General features: G+C 31.6%; 1 protein-coding gene across 1 annotated transcript; it reads left to right on the forward strand.

Moving 5' to 3' along the window:
* Window positions 1–432: 432 nt before the first annotated feature.
* LOC132743861 (heat shock 70 kDa protein 12A-like) lies at window positions 433–22,601 on the forward strand. Its single transcript, XM_060732437.1, has 14 exons — window positions 433–583; window positions 7,293–7,361; window positions 7,556–7,609; window positions 7,798–7,848; window positions 8,317–8,367; window positions 8,970–9,023; window positions 9,218–9,310; window positions 9,623–9,675; window positions 9,918–10,055; window positions 11,034–11,186; window positions 12,510–12,743; window positions 15,206–15,332; window positions 21,523–21,757; window positions 22,085–22,601. The coding sequence occupies exons 2-14, from the start codon at window positions 7,325–7,327 to the stop codon at window positions 22,599–22,601; spliced, it is 1,797 nt and encodes a 598-aa protein (XP_060588420.1). The 5' UTR covers window positions 433–583; window positions 7,293–7,324.
* Window positions 22,602–26,916: the final 4,315 nt, after the last annotated feature.

The raw sequence follows: 26,916 nt of genomic DNA on the forward strand, positions 1-26,916 counted from the left end.
ATAGAACACTCTTTACAGTTCTAATTATAAGGATCCCTATAGTTAGGGTGTGACATACTTCTTTTTATAATGTCTTTACGTAATACTGAAAAAATTTAACACCTGTTGTTGTCGAATGTTTTTGAAATGTATATGTAACCAGAGACATTATATATATTTATTTTTCTACAGTCTATGTTCCTGTTGTACTGTATGTAATAATGAAATAAAGATACTGCATGTTCATTGTTATAATTTTTCTTTATATAATGTTGTGTATAGCAAGCACCTGTTATATGATAATAGTATATTTAAGAATGTATATTTATTTCTAAGATGTACTACTTACTGTAATTTGTGATATTTTGCAAATGGTAAATACATGTAGAAGTATGGTTTTATATCAAACCACATAACAACGGAGCTCAGTGTGTTATCTAAAGAGAATTTTAATTTTAACAGTTATCTTTCCTACTTTAATCTAAACTATATCGTTTGTATTTACTACAAATATACATATCACGTGTTACCTGTACGTGTGTTTATTTGTTATTCAGACGACAATGTTATTTTGGAACAGAATGTTTTTCTCGTACAAATAAAGGTAAACAAACAATTAATATATAATGATATTGTTTTGTGTACAACAGTTCATTATTAATATATAAACAGTATGTTTATATGATTTATAAAAGTTTATTTTGTTTTTAACTTTCGATTTCAACGTATCTCAGTAGCAGCACCGTAGCTTACGTTTTACTTTAATTCTGCTATTACACTTTAAATTCATTTAATATTTTGAAAAGCATTATAAATTTGTTAAAATACTGAATTATTCAATGAATAATAGCATTGACATACTTTGTTTACGAAAACGAAAGTAGCCTAAATGGTAGAAATAACCCCAGGGTAAGTAGACTACCGTGTCAGTATTGACTAAGATTGATCAGTTTAACATAAAACGGTTTCATTAAGTTTAAATTCATATATTTATTTTAGTAACAAGCCGGAATTTAACCTAAAAGTAGGCGTTCCGGTTGTTATTTTTTAAACTTCCGGGTTGATTTATTTCGTGGAATACTCGTATATTAAAGTCCCTTTTGATATATAAAACCAATACCTATTTAATATTTGTTGTAATGTAAACAAGTGTTTTATAGTTCCTCTTCCTGGTTAAGAAAAAAACGCAAACTATGTGAACTTTATTATCAACCACACGTGATTGATAAGGGGAAATCAACGACACAATAGAAATATATATTATAACTTAATTTTGGTAAACTTAGTCTAAACTTTGTATAAAAACATTAAGGTAGGGGCTAGAGGCCCAGTTATTGACTTTATAAAGAGACAGATCTCAGCCGATCTTGTACATCTTCGAACCAGCTGGCTAGGAAGGAAACAAGTGTACATGAGCGTCTAATACGCAGTGTCGGCCTGACTAACAGCCCTTTGCTTGTTACTAACAACCCTTATTCGGGGTTATCTGCTTCGTTATTGACACAGGTTACTGTACGTTTAGTTGCTGTTAGATATCTTTAAAGTGGCCTTCTATTGCTAATCGCATTTCTTTTGTTATGCTATGTGGATATTGCACTGAGGAAAATCATCACCAATCCTGCTTCAAAATGGGTAGGCTTGTGACATGTACACGGGGCATTTTGACTAGATGTATTATATAAGATAAGGTCACAAGACTATCCTTGATACAAAGAATATCTAAGTCGCCGAACGTTTTTTATGCCCCCGCCATGTAATGGCCGGGGCATATAGTGTTACCCTGTTCCGTCCTTCCGTCCTTCCATCCTTCCGTCCTTCCGTCATTCTGTCATTCCGTCATCATCAGTTTCTGTCCATTATCTTAAGAACGGTTGCACACATTCAACTCAAATTTGACATATGGATATGCCATGAGAAGGTACAGGTCAAGTGCGAATTTGGTCATGGTTCGATGATTTTTGGCAGAGTTATGCCCCTTTTACTTTGAAAATAATATGAAATTTTCAGTTTCCGTTCATTATCTCCCCAACGGTACAACACATTCAACTCAAACTTGACATATGGATATGTTATGAGAAAATACAGGTCAAGTTCGAATTTATTTATGGTTCAATGACTTTTGGCAGAGTCATGCCCCTTTTTCTTTGAATATAATATGAAATTTTCAGTTTCCGTTCATTATCTCCCCAAAGGTACAACACATTCAACTCAAACTTGACATATGGATATGTCATGAAAAAAATACAAGTCAAGTTTGAATATGGTCATGGTTCGATGATTTTTGGCAGAGTTATGCCCCTTTTACTTTGAAAACAATATGAAATTTTCAGTTTCCGTTCATTATCTCCCCAATGGTACAACACATTCAACTCAAACTTGACATATGGATGCGTCAAAGGAACGCGCAGGTCAAGTTCAAATTTGGTCATGGTTCAATGATTTTTGGCAGAGTTATGCCCCTTTTACTTTGAAAGTAATATGAAATTTTCAGTTTCCGTTTATTATCTCCCCAATGGTACAACACATTCAACTCAAATTTGACATATGGATATGTTTTTGGATTGCCCAGGCCAAGTTCGAATTTGGTCATGGTTCAATGATTTTTGGCAGAGTAATGCCTCTTTCACTTTGAAAATAATATGAAATTTACAGTTTCTGTTCATTATCTACCCAACAGTGTTATATATTCAACTTAAATTTGACATATTGATATGTCAAAGGAATGGGCAGGTCAAGTTGGAATTTGGTCATGGTTTGATGATTTTTTGATAGAGTTATGTCCCTTTCACTTTGAAAATGATATAGATACATCTTAGGAATAAGCAGTTTAAGTTTGAATTTGGTCGTGGTTCAATGATTTTAGACAAACTTATCTTTCCTGAATGTTGGAAAAAATTTGAACTGTCAGTTTCAGCACTCATACTTTTAGCCATTATTTTGGCTACAAAAATGCAATATGCTATTTTTAAAAGGTTAAGACTGAATAATTTCAGTGCCTTGAACATTGTATGAAAATGGTTTGTGTTAACATTGAAAAGTTTTAAGGGCTTTGAACTTAAAATGAAAAAAATAATTAATGCACCATCTGAAATTTTGGCTGCATGCGGGGGCATCCGTGGCATGATGACACATTTCTAGTGTTATGAGATTTTTCATGAAGAGGTGAATTTAAAAAGCAGGTGCAAATATTACTTCCGACTATGCGAACATATTTAGTGGTTTTAGATCACAGATATATGTTAACTGTTGCTAACACAAAAGAAGATAAGTGCATAGAATTAATGGTTGAACTTGTAGTTAATATGCATGCAATCTACATTTACATCGTAAATTTCATACTATGTAAATGCAATGAAACCAATGTATTCTATGTTTCAATGCATTATTTTTAAGTGAAATTATTGTTTATGCCACTAATTTATCAATACATTCTTATGGTTGTCTATTCATTTTCGTAATGTCGATATTTAATAAAATATTTCAAGAGATAGTAACGTCATCAACTAATCTCGTATAAAATTAAGAAAATATTCAAGTACATAAGAGGTCCGTAAACTAATGTATATAAGGACCATGGCCTTTGAATATTGGGAGAAGTGATTAATATACCCCTTGAAAGTACTGAAACGTTTTCGTGAAGGTAAAACAAATAGGTATTCTGAATCTCAATATTATTTTTAAGTCAATGTCTTCACAATTTCCGTAAATCGTTAGTTAAGACAACGCAAAGTATGACAAAAATGCTTGATACACGCAACCGCATAACACACATGTTTTGAGTGGCCGATATCTACGCGGCGACAATAAAGTGTTTTCAGTATAGACAATACTTGTATGATGATTTCCATGATTTGAGGAATGTTTCTATTTAAATTTCATATTTATGTTCTAATTTACAAACTAGATGTAATTGTATAGAATCGTTATCTTCGGCACGTGACTTTAACCATGTATTATAGGACACATAACTTTACAGGATATTTACAAAAATTCGTCATAATTTTCAATTTGAACTACTCTTATGAGGACAATAATAGAATAATAGATTGATAGAAGTTAAATGTGTATGCTGCACATCAAAGACGCCACCAAATGATGTGAACAGTCACAGCTTATGTACAAAATCAGAACTGAAAATCGTTCTATATTACAGCTGAATACCCAAAGCACTAATTAATTTTTTCTCCTTGTTCTTAGTATGTGTCTGAAATTCTGAAATGTTTGTTTGTTGTAACAAAGATTGAAACGCCTGGTCGAAGCAAAATAATTTGGATAACAAGTGAAATTGAAATGATTGGTAAAATTAAAAGAAATTCAAGACAATATGTGCCAAGAATATGGTCATTTAAATATTGGTTCGACTTGCATTATGTTCGAATGATTTTGAGGACTAACTGTCTGTTATTTTACAAATAGCAAAAATATGTCTGTAATATCAAATAATAGTCATGAATCAATTGATAGATATAATCAATTCTTTCTTACGTAGTGTGTACTTATTTATAAAAGATTAAACTACTTGAATAAATAAAGATTGCATATTCGTATGGACAAAATAATCTCCGTTACGTATTTTAGTGACACCTCTTGTTCTCTGCCCGTCATTAGACTATAAACGGGTCTGTGTTGAACTAAGGGTTAAGGGAGAACCGCCTCTCTGATAGTAGGCGTGGTTTATGCTTTGTAACTTATATTGATCATAATTGTCCTGGTTTCCTCCCCCCACCCCAGTCAGCGAAGACTTAATGCTAGCATATTGAATTTGGCGACACTTTAAGGCGGAGACGAACTTCAACAGAGACGGAGCAAATGAAGTGAGTGACACTGCTTCAGTTGTTACCTCTCTCAACGGTTAAGCTTTAGAACGATCGACTAAAGACTGGCTCATTGGCACGTTATTTATTAGGTAGATAAAATTAGGTAATAATAAAAAGAATATGATATTCAAACATGACACTATCACTTCAGTTAAACGTTCATTTTAATCCCTTAAAGCTCTGTGACATGTTGTACATCAGAAAAGCTATTTTTAGTAGAAAATTTGAAAACAATATGATTTTGATAAAACAAAAGAAATGCACAAAATCAAGTCTAAAATTTTCCGACTAATGCATATCTACTAGTCTAACAATAGTTTATAGGAGTTCCAGTTTTGCCAGGAAGGGTAATTACAAACTTGTAAAGGTTATTGTTGAGACGGAAATAGGAAGAGTGTAACAATGTGTACTTTGTTAAAGTTCAAACATTTAGAGAGAGTTATCTTAATAGGTTTATTCTATGTCATGTAGTGTTATATCAGGTTCTATCTTTCTACAAGTTTATGGCTGTCAAAACATTGATAACACCAGTTTGACACAAAACATGTGCCTGAAGGTGTGATGTTATTATTTTCTGACTTTTTTGTTGCTGATTCAATGAACCTGACCTGTGAATTTCAGTAAATGTTTGTCAAAGGAACAAATCAATACACTGATACACAGAAGAGCAAAAATAAATAAATTAGTTGATGAATTTAAAAAAATCTGTTTTTCAAATGGAGTCAAAATGGATTTTAAAAGATCTTATTTATTTAGTGAATAATTTTCATCAAATAAGGAATTTGCATTAAAATGTATTTTTTTCTAACATTTTCCATTTTTAAAAGAATGCACGCATTTCATTTACTCCATTGTTTAGCTAATTGCATCATTTTCCCGCTGTTCTTATTCACACATTTTACAGAAACATGTAACATGTAGTGTTGCAAAGACAAAAGTATAAATCCTTGGCAATCTAAATAAGACATTGCAGTAAAAATTGTGTCTGATTACATGTTGTAAGGGCCGTTTATTTAGCTTATCTAAATGTGACATGTAAGAAACTTGAATAGGTGTAGACGCGGCCTTACATGTATAAAGATATCTTTTCATTTTAAACTTGAACTTTAAGGTCTATATTTACCAGTGCACTTTATCATTCCTATCTCTTAACGGTAAATATACAGTATGTGATATGATATATATTTACACCACTCAAATAAACACAGGCTGTATTTTTATCACGACATCCGCGATAATTATAACTATTTATTGACATTTATGAGAAAATCTAACCAAATAAAACCAAATATATTTTTGAGAAAAGAAGTTTATTCTTTTAAATGAATTTTAGTTTAACATTACCATAATGAAATTATTTTTATTTCATACACATTACATTTCAAAATGATTTTTTGACAAAAGAATTTAGAACGATCAATAAATTCACCAATGATCTATCCACAAAGTATTAGAAATGCATTGATGTTTTAAATGTTAATGTAAAGTTGGATATAGGAATCAGATCATAACAGTTTATTCTGCACAAAACGATTGTCTAAACTTGAAATCTAAGACTAAATAATATTGCATTGTATATCGGAAATAAGTGATTATATTAAATATATAAGATATGACGATAATAGTTATATAATAACCTGTATTTACGGAAATATTGTAAAAACTAGGTGACCTTGATCTTGTGACTATTGACAGTCAAAGGTATGATCCTTGTTAATATGAAAATACATCTTTCACTAAATAAAGCCTGTATGAACAAATTTTTTAGAAAATCTAGTTTAAGCACCTTCGACTTGACCCCTATCTCCACCAAAGAAGGGAGAGGAAAGGGGGGAAAGTTATGCTCCTACCAAATGGCAAATGTGAAAAACATCAGTCTGTAAATGAATGGTGATTTTGACCCCTTACTCCACCCAAAGGTAGATAAGTACCATCGGTACATCCCTTCTAAACATGAAAGACATCAATTTGTTAATGAATTATGTACGAGCAAAAGTGTTTCGTTTTGGATACTACACATATAAACAATTCAGAACTTATATATGTGTATCAAATACTGATTAGAATATCTATATGTTTATTTTACAAATCGTATGTACAAATCCCGAATAAGATTTTATTTATAAGATATTTTATATATGTTATACTGCTCAGGACAAAACCAGTAAATTTACATTAAGTGACAGTGATTAAACCAATATTAAATAAATTGTTTGATTTTTCCTTGTATTTAACTGAGCTGTTTCATTTATCCTGGACGCGCTTATTCCATATGTTCGAAAAACGTGGCGGCAGTGCCTCAAAAACACATCATCATCAATAACTCATTCTGGTTTCAGTTTCGAAAATAGTAGAAATATGATGGTTCTAAAACAGGGTGACAGAGCGGGAAATGCGGGAAATTTCAAACATCAGCCAGAACCTGAATCAAATCTTACTCTTATCAAATTGAAACATTAAAACCGAGAGCATTCTTTTTCTCTACATTTATTACAGAATTGTTCCAATAAAATGCAAACTTTGTGACAATGGGAGGCAAAGCATCAAAAGAAGAACCAAAGGAAGGTAATTCATATAAACTATATATATTACCTATGTTAACTATGACATCTACATAATCAATAAGGAGAAAATCGGGCATAGTTCTTTTAGAGATGTTTGTTATAATATATTTCACATAAGGCCTATTTTACGTATAATACAAAACTAGAAAAAAGCTTGATTTGTATCATTTCTAAATAAGTTAAATGTATTTTCAGAGGCAAAACCGCCGCCTGTAAAAGCACAGGTAAAAAAAGAATTAAGGCCTACAGGTAAGTATGCAAATATACATCAATCATTTCTTTATAAAAAATATCACCTGCTCGATACCATAGAAATAACATTTGACAATGACCAATGGTATGACAATTGCTAAGAAATAATTTCATTAATGACTTGACTTAAAATGTATTAAATTTTACACAGTATTGCTATATTCACTTTAGTTAATGCATTTTAGATGGGGCTACAGGCGGACGGACTCTTCAACGTCCAAATACAACAATTGATGGTATGTAAGCTTTGTATGTCTCTGTTCCGAATTTTGATCTCGCAATCTATGTCTATTTAAATTTCATTTCAACAAATAATTCGTTTTTAATCCTTTCTATGGAGGTTTTATTGATAACGAACATTTTAAAAAACAGAGACTAATAAGACAGCTTTTATACCCATGAACGCGGTAGAGTTATGATCCTTGACTCTCAATTTTCTAGATCTAATATATAAATGAACATATCATTATTAGTATACATTATGTATCGTATGGCTAAATGTGATTTATATTAAGTTTATATATAAAATATATACATACAATTTCACAATAATACACAATCATACATAAATAAGTAAATGTACATATACAAAGGGGCTGGACCAAACGGTATGAAAAATTCTAAGGAATTATGTCATAAATGTCCTAATATTTATATCATTTTACACTGTATTGCTAAATTAACTTTAGTAAATGTATTTTTAGATGGGGCTATCGGCGGACAGACTCTTCAACGTTCAAATACAACAATTGATGGTATGTAAACTTCGTATGTCTCCGTTCGCAATTTATATACCGAAATAATTATAGAGGTATAGCCTTGCTAAATGTATTTAGAAAAATATATATTTCAATTATTACTAAGCGTATTGCTTTTTATGTAGAAGCTTCGGCTATTAAGCTTCGGCTATTTCCTTGTTGGGTGGTTCCAGTATTCCTCACTTGAATACTTGATTTGTTCAGCAAAACGATTTATTAAGTATTGGTTACGTTTGCTTGATTTACCAAGAAATAGATATGTAAAAACTTTGCTATGAAATGTTCATTACGATAGTGTAGGGCACACAAATTTGACTTCATACTACATATCTAAATGTAAATATTAATGCTGTGTATATATGTGCATGGGCCGAAGGCCTGATTATGCAAATAAATAAATAAAAAAATATTTAGTTTATATATACATACATACATAAATTTCACAATAACACATATTTATACATTAATAAGTAAATGAAAATATACAAAAGGGTTGGCCAAAAGGTACAGCAACCTTATTGATACCCTCCCCTTAATGCAATTTATATCGCAGAAAATGCTTGCATGTGTATATATAACATAAATTATCTTACTTTCAGAAGCAAAGAAATCGAAAACAGCGGCATGTTCTGACGAGGACTTATTTACTAGAGGTATGAAAGCAATGTTTATAGAACAAGAAAGGGCTAAACCTGATTTAATGGCAAATTATGTCGGAACTATAATTGGAACATGTTATTGACTGAATCTTTCAAACGTATAATGTTCTAATATATTATTAGATACAACTATGAAAAATGATATGACAAATCAAATTTATGTTAGGCTTATTTGGTATGCATTGCAGATGATTTATCTCTTGATGACCTTATCACGAAAATGCGGCTGGAAAGAGAAAGTAAACAGGATCGACCATTTACATCGTATTCAAGAGGTTTTGGTACGTTTTTTTTTGCCTTTCCATATACAAATTTTAATTTTACAGAACCATTTCTAAATAACGATTCTACATGATTACTGAAATCATCCTTCAGTTTGACAAAGAAATTCTGTAAACATGTGAAGTAAATTAAAAAATAATAGAAGTTATGTTAAAAAGATAGAAGTAAATAGAAATAATAGAAGTAATGTAAAAAGATTTATAGAAATTATATAAAATTAAAGAAGTAATGTAAAAATGGTACATACAACTATATACAAACTATTTAAATAACTTGTTATGACTTCATCTGATAGTGTTTTTGCATTACAGGAACAAGACGCTCCCTTTTGAAGGCACGTTATTCAAGTGAAATGAAACACACCGTATGCAATTTATTATTATTTCGCTATTATGTTTATCTAAATAGCAATTAATTCATAGTAGCGTTTGAGTTTGATTTATTTCTGCTTTGGCAACCTATTTTACTTAGACTCTACAACTTTTAATATTGATCCTTCTGTATACCTTTTTTCATAACAAGACATATACTTCTGTATACCTTTTTTCATAACAAGACATATAAAAACTTGTCTCGTGTATTTATTGGAATGTATACATATCACAGGTGGTCAAGTCGAAGAAAAGTAGTACGATCCTTGTAGCCGCTATAGACTTTGGTACTACATACAGCGGTTATGCTTACTCCTTTCGTGAAAACCCAAACAAAATCTTTACAAACTATTGGGAGAAAAGTGCTATAAAGGTATAATATTAGTTTAGATATACTGAAAAGTTGAAATCCATGCAATTATGCTATCTATCTTTAATAATAAGATTAGAGCATCTTATCTTCGGATTGTACATTTTTGTTTTTAATACCTTTTACTTTATTTAATTCGGAATGTTGAAATATATATGTTACGTACTCCTCTGGTTTATTTAACTTTTGTATCTATTAGGTCATTTGTTTATTTTTTTCCCTCAAGAAATCACTTCTTTTATTAATATCACTTTTATTATTATCATTATTATTATATTATTGTTTATAGAAAAATTGTTAGTGCTCGCCATTTTTTTAAGCCAATCACCGACGAGGATTTTTCAAATTTTCAGGATTCAATTCTTAATAGAACAGATTTTATATAAACTGGACGTTTTATATTATAAAACGCAAGTGGGCGGAGCACTAAGCCGGGTAGAGTGCATATTGGATGTTCTTCGTAAATAAGAAAGCTACAGTCGCTTCGCAAGCTCCGCTCCTTTTTAGCTTTCTTATTTACTAAGAACACCCAATATGCACTCTAACCTTTACATAAAAAAGTAACTTTGTCCTGTTTTCATTGTCAAGTTGGAACTTGAATTACTAAATATTTCAAAGGTCCAATTTTATCATGCTGATTGACTTATAATTGATAATCAAAATGTTAGGATGAAGTATTAAAACTAACTTTTAAAAAGACTCCCCGCTCTTTTAAGAAAATAAACGATACCGATAAAATTTTCATAAAGTTTGTCACGTAGGTTATTGATTATTTTTGTATACTGAAATGTAAAATTGAATACAATTATGAAAAAAGTTATCTTAACTTTTACCGGTGCGCTCACCATTTACAGTTGGATGAAGAACATATAAAACTGCAAAATTAAAAATTTTCATTTTAGGAATATAAACGTTATAGCCTAATGTATAATTCATAAATTATAAAACATTAATGTCATCGTTTTTTATCGTTTAATTCAGACTCCAACAGTTGTATTATTGGACGATCACAAACAATTTCATTCATTTGGCCAGGAAGCCAGAACAAAATATGAAGAACTCATGAAAAAAGAGGAACATCAAAAATGGTATCTGTTTGAGAGATTCAAAATGAAGTTGTTTGTACAAGATGGTGTAAGTTCGTTTATTGATTAATTACTTATCAGGTCATCATTGATTTATAAGAAAAGATATAAATTTGCTAAACCTCTAGATATGACAATTAACTATTTCTATACATTCTCAATATAAATGTACAATAAACATCTTTTTTAGTTCACCCAAGGCCGATTTGGGGGGGGGGGGGGCGGCATAATTTAAAAAGAAAACAGTGGGCAAAGGGAAGTTATGATTTTCATTTAAATACAAAGAAATAAGCCAAGAAAAATGAATTAGCTAAATATGTAACTATAAATGGAGAAATGTTTTACAGTCTATCCATTTCACACTATTCCCCTTTCAAACAGATACGATTGCCAAGTGCATTATTACACAATTTATGCACAGCACAAAATATGAATGATTATACGCAATACTATATGACGTCAAACATGACAATTTCCTCTATACTCAAAGCAATTCAGCATATTTTTATCAATTCTTTTTTATTGGCATGTTAAAATGTAAATAGATATCAATTTTTTGCCCTTTAGTATATTAATGGACATTTTATCGTTCAAATGATTTGTAAATAGCCACGCAGGCCTATGGACCTTCGTTATTGTATTCCTGCGCATTTGAACTCAGACCGTGCATTAGTCTTAAACAATGAACTCAAATTGATATATATTTCCTTAGTCTTAACTCATTGTATTAATCTTAAAAAAGCAATGTAATTTTTGGTTTTTTTTTAGAAGTGGCATATTAGTGCAGTTGTTAAAGCGAGCGTCAATCACGTGTAGGATCCGGCTCCGAGTATCACCAACACTCTAAAAATGATTTTTATCTAATAAAAATATGAAAAAACATTTTAAAAGAAAAATACGACACACACTTAGGTATTTTATACTGGAAATAAAATGTATACTAAATACTAGTAATAATTCTATATCATACTTCTATTGGAACAAATCAAAAAGTCGTTTTTGTTTTGACATTAAATAAAACCAAAAAGGGTATGCGGACACAGCGCTGTCATAAACCTATATAATACAGTTAGTGAATATCAAAATGTTTGGGTAAAATTGTTTGTGTGTGTGTACTATGATAATTGTCATTCTTGGTGTAGATTCGTGAGTGCAAGTTATCATTTTTTTATTTGAACGTAGTAAGGAAGAAATTCTGTTTTTGAGTTTTCACACATTTTATCACATTGATTTTGTGCTATATTTTATCATTATACATGTTAAAATACTTTTTACATACTAAATGATACTTCATTTTACCAAAGAATGTATTTAATTATCTAATTATTGATTTGTGGTAGCACATACACTATAAAATTTATTTATTTTACAGCCTCTCCAGAAGGATATGGAAATTGAAGACATCCTTGGTAAACCTATGAAGGCAATCACCATTTTTTCTGAAGCTATAAGATATATAAGAAAACATCTGCTTGGTGTTTTGGACGATCCTAACAGAGAAGAACAGGTGCAAATAGAGAAAGAGACGGACATACACTGGGTGTTAACAGTGCCTGCAATATGGAACGATTTATCAAAGAAGTTTATGAGAGAAGCAGCTAAAAACGTATGGTTATTGGTAGAAAATGTATTAAATAGTTTTGGAAGTAGATTATCATATTTAGGACGTTGATCCATGTTTTTACATCTTTGTTTCCGTTTCAGTTAAAACTCTTCTTGCAATGGGTTTTATAAATCAGTTGTTAATTATTTTCATTGAATGGTTGGCACCACATTTTAGTTGAACAGCTAGTTTTACATATTGTTTACATAGACAAGATAAGTGTTTAGGGCATTGAAAACTAGACTTAGTAGTTATATATCCAAAACTTATGGTGACAACGGAGTCAATTATCACTGAAAATACCTAAAATGAGCTTTTTTTGCTTAGTAGATTTATCCATCTTTTCTGAACACATTCGTGATTTAATTTTGGAAGCATTTAGACCAAAAAATGTGTTTTTCAACGTTTTAAAACGGTACCTCTACCATTTTTATCTGCTATTCGCGTAACCTGTCAATAATCGATAACGCTCCGCCCCCTGTTGAGGCATCAATGAGGGAAATCGGTAGTTCCATATGCGTGAATTACCGGTCCATACTGGTCCATACTACTCGTAATACATGTATCGTACAAATACCGAATATCGTTAACCTTTTATTTAGCCTTTTTTAGAAAATAAGAAATTGTCGGCCAATGCACGTAACATAATGTATGAAACATAAATGATTAAGCATAGCGGCAAATCGCACGACCACGGGGTTGATTAAAAATATAGTTGCTAAATATATCATAATTGTGAAAAATAATTTGTCTGTCCCGTTAATCTGATAGATATTACATCGAGTTAATGGACTTTTATATGGATTCAAGGGCTTGCTTTACATTTCTAACCTCGTTTTTCTAACAATTTCAAGTTAAAATAAACAACAAAAACAGACAAACAATTTTTAAGTGTGAAAGCTGATGATATTGTGGTTAAGCTGTCCCTGACAAATTTTCTAACCATATTTTTTGGTTGTCTAGGTATTGATTTACTTTCTCTATGAATCCATAAAAAAAAAGATAATAAAATATATTATCAGTGATGCTTTGAATAAGATTGTTCGCCATTAAATCAAACACAAGTACTAATAACTGGGACAAGTTATGGAATTTATTGTATATCCCCAGTAGAAAACGTGGATCTCTATGCGTGCTTAGATGCATAGATGTATATTCTTGTTAATAGAAGTAAGAAGGTCAGATCATAATGATCGAGTGATACATTTTATTTCTATTAAAATATGTGAAGATTTATATCAAGTTGGAGGAAAAAATATAAATATCCGTTCTTATTTGTACATCTACCATGGACGGTTTAAAAGACCTCAGAAGGCTCAGTTTTTTGTTATTTTTATTTTTAACGGAATTTCATAAAACGAATAAAAGATGGGACACTAGGTAATAATATAATAATAATGTGATGATAATATAAAAACTTCCAAAAGTGAAAACAGTTAAATACCCGCTAGCGGTGCGCAGTTATATACGTTCCATTCCCCCCACCGAGTGCCTCAAATTTTACCCGAAAGTCACGTGACATTTGTGCGACCGGTACCAGACGAACGGTAAATCCAACGTTAAGATTTGAAGAAATTTCTGTTCTGTTATAAACTGATATTAATCTGCAACTTTTTTAAATTGGTCAGATGTCACTGGGTCATAAAATGTTGTAAGAGTATGTTACTGCAACTTGTGACCCTCTCTGGTGGCGATATTTGTGTATTATGCAAATTATTTAGCGTGAAACGTAGGGGTCCGAGAGAGAACAGCCGATTTATGACACTTCGTTTGATGCGGGTCGGACTAACTTTGAATCGGCATAACTTTTTTAATAATCAAGCAATTAACATACGGTTTAAGACACATGAAAGGGAATTCATTTCGGGGGGAACCGTGTCAGGGATTTTTGTTTGCTCAATCAGCGACTTAATTATCTTTAATTACGTAATATGTATGGTGAAAAAAGTCACATAAAATGTTTGACGTTACGTAATATTTTTTTGAGAAAAGATAGAAAAAATTTGAGACATGGTTTTCCAGATATTATTAGTATGTTTATTTTCCAAAAGTTTGATGACAAAAAAAATAAAAAATGACTTTTATATGACGATTTAATATTTTAGGATTTTTATTAAAAATCAATCATTTACAAAGGCATTTCTTTCAAATATGTTATTTTTTTATGTTGATCAACGACATTTAATGCACAAAAATTAAATAAATAACAATTATTACTATAATTAGTTGGTTTAAATGACATTTATGTGAGTACCACGGAAAGTGTCTGTTGTCACCTTAATGAAAACTAGACGTAGTTGTTATATATTCAAGCCTTAATTAAATAAATCTGTTCATGAGATATAATTGGTTGTGCAACAACCTTCTGTACCCTTAGGCCAGCTAAATCGTGCATTCAATTCTCAATAATAAGACAACTGAAATCAGTGATTCTGAAGAGTTTAACATCATTTTTTGTCACACAGGCTGGTATTCCTGATGAAATGCTTTCACTTGCGTTGGAGCCAGAAGCAGCGTCCGTTTTCTGCAAGAATGAATTAGGCATTCAGAAAGTTCCTGTTGGCTGCAGATATTTAGTTCTAGATCTTGGAGGTAGGTAAATAAATGACAGGCTTTTTTTATTTTTCATGTAAAAAACGTTTTTTGGAACACCTTTATTGCATAATTATATCTTTCTTCTATAATGTAAATTGATCATTTTGTTGTGTGCCTACATTTATATTGTGTACATTCTTGTTATAGGATAGGCATTCTTACTTATTTTCTGGGTATTCTTTATTTACCTTTTTTACATACTTTAATATATTGTGTGCATAGTGTAATGTATTATGTACCTACTGTATCATACAAAGTACATCTTAATTATATTTTGTGCATCTTGATTAATAAATAATATACATATTATAGAATACACATTATTTTATAATAATTCATATAATTATGATAATAGCAATAATAATAATAATAGAATAACAATTATTAAAAGAATTTTAATAATATCATAAAGAAAACATATAACATAACTAAAATGTACATAATATATTAATGAATGCTCAACATAATGATTACTACCATAGCGAAAGATACGCATAATCAGGCAGTAATGGCGTTCCATACTAATGTGCATTTCCTTTACATCATTCATAACAAATACACAATGCGGCTGTAAGTGCCGTCATTAAAGTTATCACATATCTACCAAATCCTTTTGGGTAACATGTTTGTAATTCCAGTTCATACAGTATAGCTGTTACATCTTATCTTCGTCGGTCAATATTGCATAATCAAAGTTCCAAGTTCCTTGATTTGTATATATATATATATTTGAATAAGTAATAGATATGTAATAAGGTATGTTAAATGAAGCAGTGAAATTATACATTTTATTTCGTTTAACTTTACAAAGCCTATAACATTTCAGTCTGACAGTTCATTACCAATTAAGCAAACAAACATATTTTTCACCAAATATATACTGCTTTAATAAAAAGAAGATTAAGAAAACAAAAATAAGAATAAAAAATAATAAAAATCATTTTAGGTGGCACTGCGGAAAAGTAAAAAGGTAATTAAATATGGCGGACAGTGGTCACGTTTAAATTTTTGCTCTGGAAAATTTATGATATTTCTGGAATATAAACAGTATTAATACAGAAAATTTGATATTTAAATATACAGATTTGTCAATTTATATAAATGGCTATGACAAGAAAACGGAAAATAAGTGGAGTAGTGGTAGTGAATCGGTAGAAGGAACTTTTAAATCCAAGAAAAAATAAACAAAGAAAAAGGGCCGTCTGGGAATAAAACGGATACATCGAATGTGAGTGAATTATTATGTGAAACACGTGCAATCTTATATGATTGCGATACAAGACTATTCAGATATTACAACTAAAAAACACCAATGTTCATCATAGAGTTAGTGAATAACACAGACATTGAAAACAATGGCCTCGTACGACGGCACAAACACTAAAAGATCAGCCTTATCACCTCAAACAAGGAGTGAATAAGAGTTCTTTAAAGTAAATGAACAAAAAATGACAACAATAAATTGGACTTGTTACTTGAAACAGTTCTGGATATAAAAAAGAATCAAGATAGCATGAAACGAATGTTCGAATCTAAACTTGATAAGCTTCGATCGGACCTCATGGAAAACATTGACTGTAAAGTACGGGCCTTGCGTGACGAGTTGTCAGTCGATATCGCGCGAGAGAGTAGTCGGATTGAACAGGTAGCGAAAACTGTTTCAAGGCATGCAATCCCGGATTGACACATTTGAGCAGACGACCCTTTTCACCGTCAGACAGACAGTTTCTCAGTCACAATGACCATCACGGATTCATCAACATAACGAATTACCCGTCGATGACCCAGATATTACTATAACGGCGAGCGGATAAATTAAAATACACCCGAAGGGAAGGATTTAATGGCAGTTGCAAACGACTTGAATAAACACGTTAGGGGAGCGACGTCTCATCAAATGTTCTAATCACAGGTGCGGTGAGGCCGACTCCCCAACTCCGGTTTTCAAATCGCCCACCATTACTTAAAAAATAAGTTTTTCAAAAATGTTTCACCGAAGGAGAAAGTTCTGGTACTTAGGAAAAAATTGGGACTCTCAAAGAACTCAAATTTACATGATAAAACAAAGACGTCTACATTAAGAAGTTTCCCAAATCACGTGTAGGAAAGACTTTATAGAAATGAATGCACGTGCGATCCCTCAGAGGAATTACCAAACAAGGAACTGGATTAAACGTGTCAACGCAAATGGTAACGAATTATGCGTCGTGGCGCAAAGACCAAGATAAGTAAATACGAGAAGTTAGGATGAACCGCCCCGTCTCAGTGGTACTATTAAGCTCGTACACCTCAATGTTTTGCCGGATGGACAAGGGAGAAATAGTGAACTTAGGAAAGCTAGCTTAAATAAAATCAACAAACGCCGAACATAGTAATCATTATGTGAGACACATTTAAATGGAAACGATGTTATAAATGTAACAGATTATAAGTGGTTTGGATTCAAAATAGACTCGATTTACCACAGAAACGCTCCAAAGGCATCAGCGAGGTGTAGGTTTACTTGGTGAAAAATACAATTATGCGAAGCGTACGAACACTTATATTGTAGATAAAACATATGACGGCATACTTATCAATGAATTTGTAAATAAGAAAAGTGCATATGAATTTGTCGTCTGCTCGTGCTATCTACCTCCAGCAGAAACTCGACAAGGGGCAGAGACGCGGGAGGGATTTTATTCACATTTATTAGCACAAATATACCTTAACCCAGTGAAAGTGAATTCACTTTTTTTGGCTGGAGATTTTCAACTCTCGCATTGGTTCATTTATCGGATGTAATTAGTGCGCGTGATTTCTTACGTTGTAGACATATTCTTGATAAAACAGTGAACCAGCACGGAAACATGAGTTTCTTAGAATTCCCCTATGCGAGGCCAAATATTGTGTATTAAAACGGTAGATTTGTTTGATTCAGACGACAATTTCACATCAAATATCACGCAAAGGGAAATCTGTGTAGTTGATTATAATTTTTGTCCCACATGACGTTTTAAATATGTGTAAGAACTTCAGTTGTTTTAACTGTACAATCCATTGTTGATCAATTCGGATTACACGGACTTCTAGGTGAAAGGTCAAGATTACCAGATCATTGTCTGCTTGTATAACGGAATTTAACGTGTTGGATTATGATGACAATTCTCGTACATATGAGAGCGATATTCCGTTACGCTATAAATCTTTAATAGAATACCGGGAAGACTTCATGTGTAGTGAAACTTTCCAGGAGGGCATTAAATAGAGATTATTAAGTCCGCATTGAAATAAGCCGGCGAGACACAGTCTGACATGGATTCAATTTACGGATTATTATGCGATACACTAAATTACTGAAATGAAATAATACCATCCCGAAATACAGCCAGCCACACAAAACGTTCAGCGGCAAACGCTTTAAAAATAAAAAGCCCTTTTGGGGACGAAACACTGTCACAACTGTGGAAAGATATGTCAGATAAGAGAGAAAAGTTTTTAAAGTGTAAAGACAATAGGCCAGTGCGTAACGCGTTAACGAACGGAATATAATAGAACGCTAGGACTGTTTTTTGATAAAAAACTAAGACAATCGGAGCGAGAGATACCGTGATTCAATAACACTTAAAATTGAGGATTTATCATCAAAAATCCTAACGATTTTTGGGAAAAAAATCCCGAACGGTTAGGACCAAGACAAAATAAAATCAATTCCCTTGGAGATTATAAAAACGGAACAAATAATTACAGATGAAATCGGTACTTGAGACATGGAAACGTGATTTTGAGAACTTTATAATGGCGAAGTTGATGAAAATTTTGATGAAGAATTTTACAATCTGAAAAAAAGTGAAAAACGGGCAATTGAGTCCGACATTTCTTGACCAATTATACGTGCAAAATTCCATACTTGAACAATGATATCACATTAGAGGAATTGTCAGCTATTGTCATGAAGGCTAAATCAAAATCATCATCCGGATATGATCAAAAAATACCATACGATGTTTTTAAAATTTCCCAATGTCATATCAGTACTTCGCGGAACTTTTTTCAACCTGATATTGGATACAAGTTTAATACCAACACCGGTGGAGAAAATCTATTATATGCCCTATTTTGAAAAAGACGCTACTACAGATGCAAGATTACCTAATGAAACTATCGAGGGGTTAGTTTACTTTCATGCATCAGTAAACTGTAATAGTGCCTTTTTATTAACAAAAGATAACTACGTATTTAAACCAGCACGATAATGCTCGCGGGACGAGCAAAATGGATTCCGCAAAGATCGCTCGTGCGAAGATCACATTTTCAACTTTAGGACAGTATCACAAGAAAACAATACCATCCGTTATGGCAGCATTCATTGATCTAAAAAAGTGTTTTGAATTTCATTGACAGAGACATTGATGCTCTACCAAACTACTATCAAACAAGATTGACGGTAAAATATACAACTCGATAAAAAATATAATACAGTAGTTCTACTTCATGTGTACGCATTAATAACAGGCTCACAGACTGGTTCATTTGCCCGAAAGGAGTGAAGCAGGGGTGTAATTTGTCGCCGACACTTTTTGCCATCTTCGTAAATGACCTTGTTCAGGAAATTAATGACCTTCACCTTGGAATTAAAATGAATGAAACATCAATCAATCTCAATGCTACTTTATGCGGATGATATAAAAGTTCTCATCAGTAATAACTCCGAAAATCTACAGATAATGCTTAATACCATTCGCCATAACTGGGGCAAGCGTGGAGGGTGTTGATTAACTGTGAAAAGTCAAAAAGGTTATGCATTTCCGGAAAGGACGAACAACAAGCAATGTGATCACATATTTAAAAATAGGTGATAATTCTTTAGAGACAGTAGACAGATATAATACTTAGGTGTTATCCTCCACGATAAACATGACTTTACATATAACTGTGAAGCTTTATCAAAGAGTGCTGGTCGTGCTCTTGGTGGAATTATATCAAAAATACATTATTTCAAAAAACTGTGGATTTAAAACATTTCAGAAACTAAACAATTCCTCTGCGTGATACCGTCATTTTGGACTATTGTGGCTTTCTGTTTGGGGTTATAGAAAACTTTTTCAATCGTCAAGATAACACACAAAAACCGGGCCATTCGCTTATTTCTTGGGAGTTCATAGCAATTTACTCCAAAACTTGCGGCTTTCAGGTGAAACAGGTTGGATACCGTGTAAATTTACAGACGTTGGTTGTGCATGATCCGTTATTGGAATAGACTTGTGAAGTTACCTAATTATAGGATTACGAAACAGGCATGTTCAACTGTGACTATGAGAAAAGTGATACAATAAATAATTGGTGGCAGTGAAGTGAAGAATATAATGACCGAAATTAGACCTCAGTGATCATTTTGAAAATAAATTGGCCATCAATATGGACTGTGCCAATTCAAAAAATGATTCAATATTACGCAGACATATGGACTACTGATTGTGAAAAACGTACCAAAAACTGAGAACTTCCACATTATTTAAGGACATCCTTCACATGTGAAAAATTATTTATTATTAAATTTAAAAAGAAATGAACGCTCATTATACGCGCAGTTTTAGATGTGGTATCCTACCATTAAGAATAGAAACCGGTAGATTATAGCGGAGAATTGCCTAATCAAAGACTTTGTAAATTTGTGCCAAACAAATCAACAAATTGAGGGACGAAGCTCATTTTCCTTGTTGTGTGTCCCATTTACAATGATATTAAGAACTGTTGTTTTTGGAAATGTTATTTCCAAAATTTATTTAATACAATGGCAGACAAATGAAAAACTAGTTTTACCTCGTAAACAACCAATCAAAATAAAGTTATTAAAAATTTATTGTACAAGCATATCTGTTAAGGAGAGATTTATTGTATAATAGATCATGATTAATTAAATTGAACTGTCCGTAAATGCATAACATGTATGATATGAATTTTACTATTATGTTAATAACATGTTAAAAACTATAACACATGCTCAGAATATGTTATTTTGTTAAGGTGACTTATAGGTCCTATGGGCCGGGTGTTTATCTTTGTGTATTTATGTGTATGTATATACGTATAACACATGTCACTATAATAAAGAATTTACTTACTTACTTACTTACTTATATACTGCTTTAATAAAAAGAACATGAAGAAAATAAAAATAAGGAAACAATAATAAAAATCATTTTAGGTGGCACTGCGGACATTACATGCCATGAAGTAAACAGCGATGAAACGTTGAAAGAATTGATTCCGCCTACCGGAGGAGACTTTGGTGGAACAACAGTAGATAATAGATTTCTACAAGTTCTTAGCAGCATTTTTGGTGGTCCTTTAATAAAGCGCTTCAAGACAAAATATACAAGTGAGTATTGGGAACTTATGTCTGACTTTGAACTGAAAAAACGTAAAATTTTATGGAAAAGGTAGGGGTTTTTCTTGAAAATTCCCCCGTTTTTGTTTGTTGGAAATTTATGAAAAAAGAACTGATCTTTAAATGTTTGGGAGAGGCCTTTCTTGACCAAAAGGTCTAAAGAAAGTAGAAATTTAAAAAAGGGGAAGATGGGTTTTTTAAAAAAACCCCAGAAAAGACATTTTTAATTTCAGGGAAAATGAAAAAGATAAAAGCAAAACTGGCCCAAAATTTCTCATTGAAATTTTAAAAAAATTTTAACATATTCTTCCCCTTGGAGGGGTTTTAGAGTCAAATGTTTTGCAAAAAAGAAATGAAAAAGAATTTTCCCCACAATTAGCAAAAACTTCCAAAAGAACCCTTCCCGGGGCTGTGTTAGAGGAGCAAATAAAAAGTATGGCCACCACACTACAGCGATTTCATCAAGGAAATGTACATATACGTATGGTATAGCTCGAATGATTAAGTTTGAACCCGGAAAACATCCCGATAAAAAGAAAGTAAACATGGGCGACTTTACATATTGTGATGACGCGTTTAACAAACATATAGAGGTCGGAACTGAAGTTCATGTACATTCAGCTGACACAGCCAAGGAACATGAGTACTTTCCATCAAGTGCTTACATGAAACAAGCTGTATTAGAGGTTTACAAATCTCCAAAGAAGAATCCGATGTTTATCGATGAGGAAGGAAGCGAATTTGTCGGATTGATTAAAGTTGATATAGATCCAAAGGGAGACATTTGGTCCAAACTTCTGGTAAAACTTATCTTTGGAGGAACAGAGCTTAAAATTCAAGTAAAAGATGTGAAAAATGGAACTATAACAACAGAAGCTGTTGACTTTTTAGGATAAATGAGCAAATTCTAACAAGAATCGCAATCAAACGCGAAAGCTTATTGCAAGAACAAAACGTGGCATTTTCAATGAACAAATTCGAACAAAAATGTCGCAATCAAACGCGAAAGCTGATTGCAAGAACAAAACTTGGCATTTTATTGAAAATAACTTGCATAATATTGACTTTATACATAGGATGAGGTTGTATCATTTTTTGTGATTGATATGTGCATGAGAGTTGGATGATTAAATCAAAATTCATTAATGGTGACACAACTAATCATTCTTTAGCTAATAACTTTGATAATCAAATAGTTGCATTGAGTCATGTTTGACACAGCACTAGTTTAGATATACTCAAAAACAAATCTAGCACCCATTGTTATAATGTCAGTGCTAGGTATCATCCATTTTCCATTGTTTGAATAACGGACAGATGTCAATTTGTAATTCAAATCTATATTAACATTTTGAATAAAATCTGTTTAAAGTCTCTTGACTTTTCATTAAAGGTCGCCAAATAAAGCGATTATTTCATACAGCAGGTAACTGTGATAACAAATGAGGTTGATGCTATTAAAGGCATAATCTGACTTTAACTTTCCTTTTTTGTTTTTGTCATACAATTTTGACGAATTATATAATTTTTATGTGTGTTGAGCAAACTGTTTTATTGAACATTTTTTTGTTTTGTTTTCGCTTCAATTGCTTCATTTAATTTCATTTGTTACTATTTAAACACCCGGTTGAACAGTGTTTACTTTTCGAAATACATTTAGCTGTACATGAACGTTTCATTTTTTTATAAAAAACTTGTACACATACATACAATCATTACGATTTATTACGACATAACTACTTTTATTAATGAGGTTACATTGTAGTTTATCATTTAAAGTTATGAATAAATTTTGCAAATCAACAAATCATATTATGTATTTATGTAAACGTTTGGGCAAAAATACACTCTATTCAGATAGCCTTGCAGTATTTAGTTTTACTTATTTTTTTATCAAATTCATAAAAATGAAGTCTTTGTACATATTTACAAAAGAGGTAGGTATCCCCTGTAAGCAAGAAAAGCAAAATGGATAAATAAACGTATGTTTGTTTTTGTCCATTGTTAAGAAACTCACAACACCGAGCATTGCCTAAGTCAACACTAAACCGCAACATTGAAAGATTGTCAATTTCGAACGATGCTCAGAAAACGCAGATGCAAAAACATCCAGCAGCACATAATCACCATAAAGACACCGAATAAAGACAGAAAGCGCAATGGGAGGTACAGAGATGGTTCCTACCATTCAATGAAAACAATTTACAACTGATTAAGAAAACCCATTGCAAGACTAAGTTTATGATCTCTAAGGACCAGACATAAAAAACAAAAACAAAATGATAAGGGGAAATTGAAAATTGGAAGAATATATATCTGCCTACCTCAAACAACTGGTGAACAAAATAAATTTTAAATTCCTGTACCTCCAATTATTTATGGTTTAACATCATGAATATAATGCTCAAATGAAGATTTATCAATATTGTAAGAAGCATTATCTATTAAGTTATTACCGAATTTACATTTCATGTTAATAAAGGGACGTCGTAATTTTTTTTAAATAAAGTCTAAGCCAAATTACTCAATAAGAAATAAATGCATACATAAAATGCGTGGTAACATTTTCAGTACATATTTAACTTATTCTTGGACGTTGAACAATTGTTTAAGAAGAATAATTAAATACATTTATAAAACTTTAATTAAGTGTGGTAACGGTAACATCCTTAATTACAACATACAGGATCTTGAATTGTCAAGCGATCGGATGCAGCGTTACTGTTATTTATCTGATACCTCCGAAACATTTAGCTTGCATGGTTTATAAATTTCTTTATCTACTAAACTCTTTTTACTCACTGTTTCGATTACTATTTAAATAATTATTTTAATATATACACTGTGTATACGTCTTAGTCCTTGTGTAATATATGTATGCATTTTGAACAGCATGTAGCGTTAACTTCACAGTTTAGGTATTAAATAGAAACTTTGTAGGTGAGTAACAAGGAATGATTATTCCTGCATATAAATTGCCATATCAGTTGCGACAGTTACACATCCTTGATCTAATAGGAATATTCTGCGTAAGGATATTATTAATCAGTGTGAATTTATGATGTAATTTAAAATAACTTAAATTGACCACCCTAACGGGCACTATAGGGAACTGAAATAAAGGTCACCTGTATGTTCAATTTAAACAAAATTTACCAAACGGTAAACGAGTCGTGACCACTATCGAACGTGAGAAGGGCCCTGTCACGTGATCAAACTGGCATATAACCACCGACCAATAGAATAACACTGGTCCAGGGGAAACAACTCTCTTAATGACAAATTATATACAATCACAGATTGCAAATCTGTTATATAATCAAAATTCTTTCCGAGATACGTAAATAATGTTTAAAAATGTTTAAAGAAAAAGAGAAAAGAAAAAAAAAGATGACCCTTCTGTGGTTGGAACTCTCGCCCTAAGTTTCAATGCAGTTAACAGTTATTTAAAGTGACATTATGCTCAAAATTTGGAAGTCAAGCTGAGCTGCATTGACTTTATATTTCAGAAGATTGACAGACAAAATGGTGTTTGACCAACAGTTGATATTGAAAAATGTTAAGGATAAAATTATAAATTTTCCTAACATTTAAAAAGACTGCCCCACTTTTTGTTATAAACTAAGCGTTATAGGTAAATTCTGATAGATATTTTCAGAAAAATCTGTGCATTATTTATTGTTTATGCGAACTTAATTATTAAATTAAAAGAAATTATGGCAAAATGAAAACTTATTTTGATCTTCACCCGTTCACTCACTTTATACACTTGGATGGGCATAATGTCACTTTAAAAGTCGAATTTTTGAATTGGTAAATCATTAGGCTGATCATACCTTAAACTGAATCACACAAGTGTGTTCTCCTTCTGTTACTGGTACTGCATTACCGTTCAAAACAAGTACTTGTATTGCAGAAACAAGACCGTACTTTGATCTTTTTTTTAAATTTTGAAAAACGATAACTCTCATCTCATATGTGATTATGCTTATTTATGAAAAAAACGTGCACCTTGCTTAAGAAAACCATGTCATGGAAGTTTATATGAGGAATTGTACTATATATACTTATACAGCTTTTGGGAAAACAGAATTGAATTGAATTTTTTTTTTTTGTATATTTACAATTTGCATTTGTATCTGCAAATATATATTAAAAGAATGATAAAGGGACTTACCAATATAAAATAAGGTGTGAATGGAAGTATTATAGAAGGAAGTATTATTGTATTTGAAGGAGTAAAGGGAGACAAATGCTGTTCTCTGTAATTGAAAAATCCCTACCCTGACCTTTTATTTGGATAACAATAAATTTAACTACAAACATTGACATGTGCTCTTTTGTTAACAGAATGTTGTGGTGAAATTCTTATTGTATCAACTAATAAGACCACAGGTTTTCACGTGTTGATTGGTCACTATTCCCCCTTACCCACTCTACAACCCTCCTACTTCTCCAAATCCATGTAAACTGCAGTATTTTTCATTTGAAATATGTTTTAATATTTGATATATGATTGTAATTCAATTTCTGTCATTTCCTACATAAAATTAAAAAATCGATACCTATAAACGAGTATTTAGTAAAGGTATGCAACTCGCCGCACATTTTTCAGCACTCATCATAATATGAACTACATAACTCCAACATCTTTTTCACCAATTTTCAAAATCTCGGTACCAAATGGTAGGAAATTGATTACTCTTAAAGGAAATAAAGCTGTCATTACAATCCTTTCAAGTTATAAGAAGATATGGCAACTCCAAGTCAACGCAAGTGTAAGTCGACAGAGACCTGACTGCTGGGTTTTTGTGAAATTTACCCGACTGAACGGTAGTTTATTCAAAATGATTGAACATTTTATTGTATTGCGCATTTAAATATGATATAATTATATTACTGTTTGCAATAACTGTTCAATCAAATATCAAATGAAACTATTACGAACCGTTTTTTCCGGTTTGTCAAAGTCTCAATCCAAAATGAAAGTAACAGATCATTTTAGTACGGAATATTTTCATTGGTCATGTGAAAACCTCAGACCACTGAAAATATTCCATATAGTTCTATTGTTAAGTATTTCTTGTCAGAAGTTAATATGGTTAACGTTCAACGTATATATATATATATATATATATATATATATATATATATATATATTATATATATATATATATATATATATATATATATATATATATATAATTTTTT

The sequence above is a fragment of the Ruditapes philippinarum genome, unplaced genomic scaffold (assembly GCF_026571515.1).
Source record: "Ruditapes philippinarum isolate M1 unplaced genomic scaffold, ASM2657151v2 ctg104_1_1_1_1, whole genome shotgun sequence".
NCBI classification, from domain to species: domain Eukaryota; kingdom Metazoa; phylum Mollusca; class Bivalvia; order Venerida; family Veneridae; genus Ruditapes; species Ruditapes philippinarum.

What these genes read in the sequence shown, in the direction of transcription:
- LOC132743861 (XM_060732437.1), top strand. Translation starts at nt 7,325, where the DNA reads ATGGGAGGCAAAGCATCAAAAGAAGAACCAAAGGAAG. An exon ending in AAAAGAATTAAGGCCTACAG is followed by an intron (nt 7,610 to 7,797) that starts GTAAGTATGCAA and finishes AATGCATTTTAG; the next exon opens with ATGGGGCTACAGGCGGACGG. An exon ending in AGTTGTTTGTACAAGATGGT is followed by an intron (nt 11,187 to 12,509) that starts GTAAGTTCGTTT and finishes TTTATTTTACAG; the next exon opens with CCTCTCCAGAAGGATATGGA.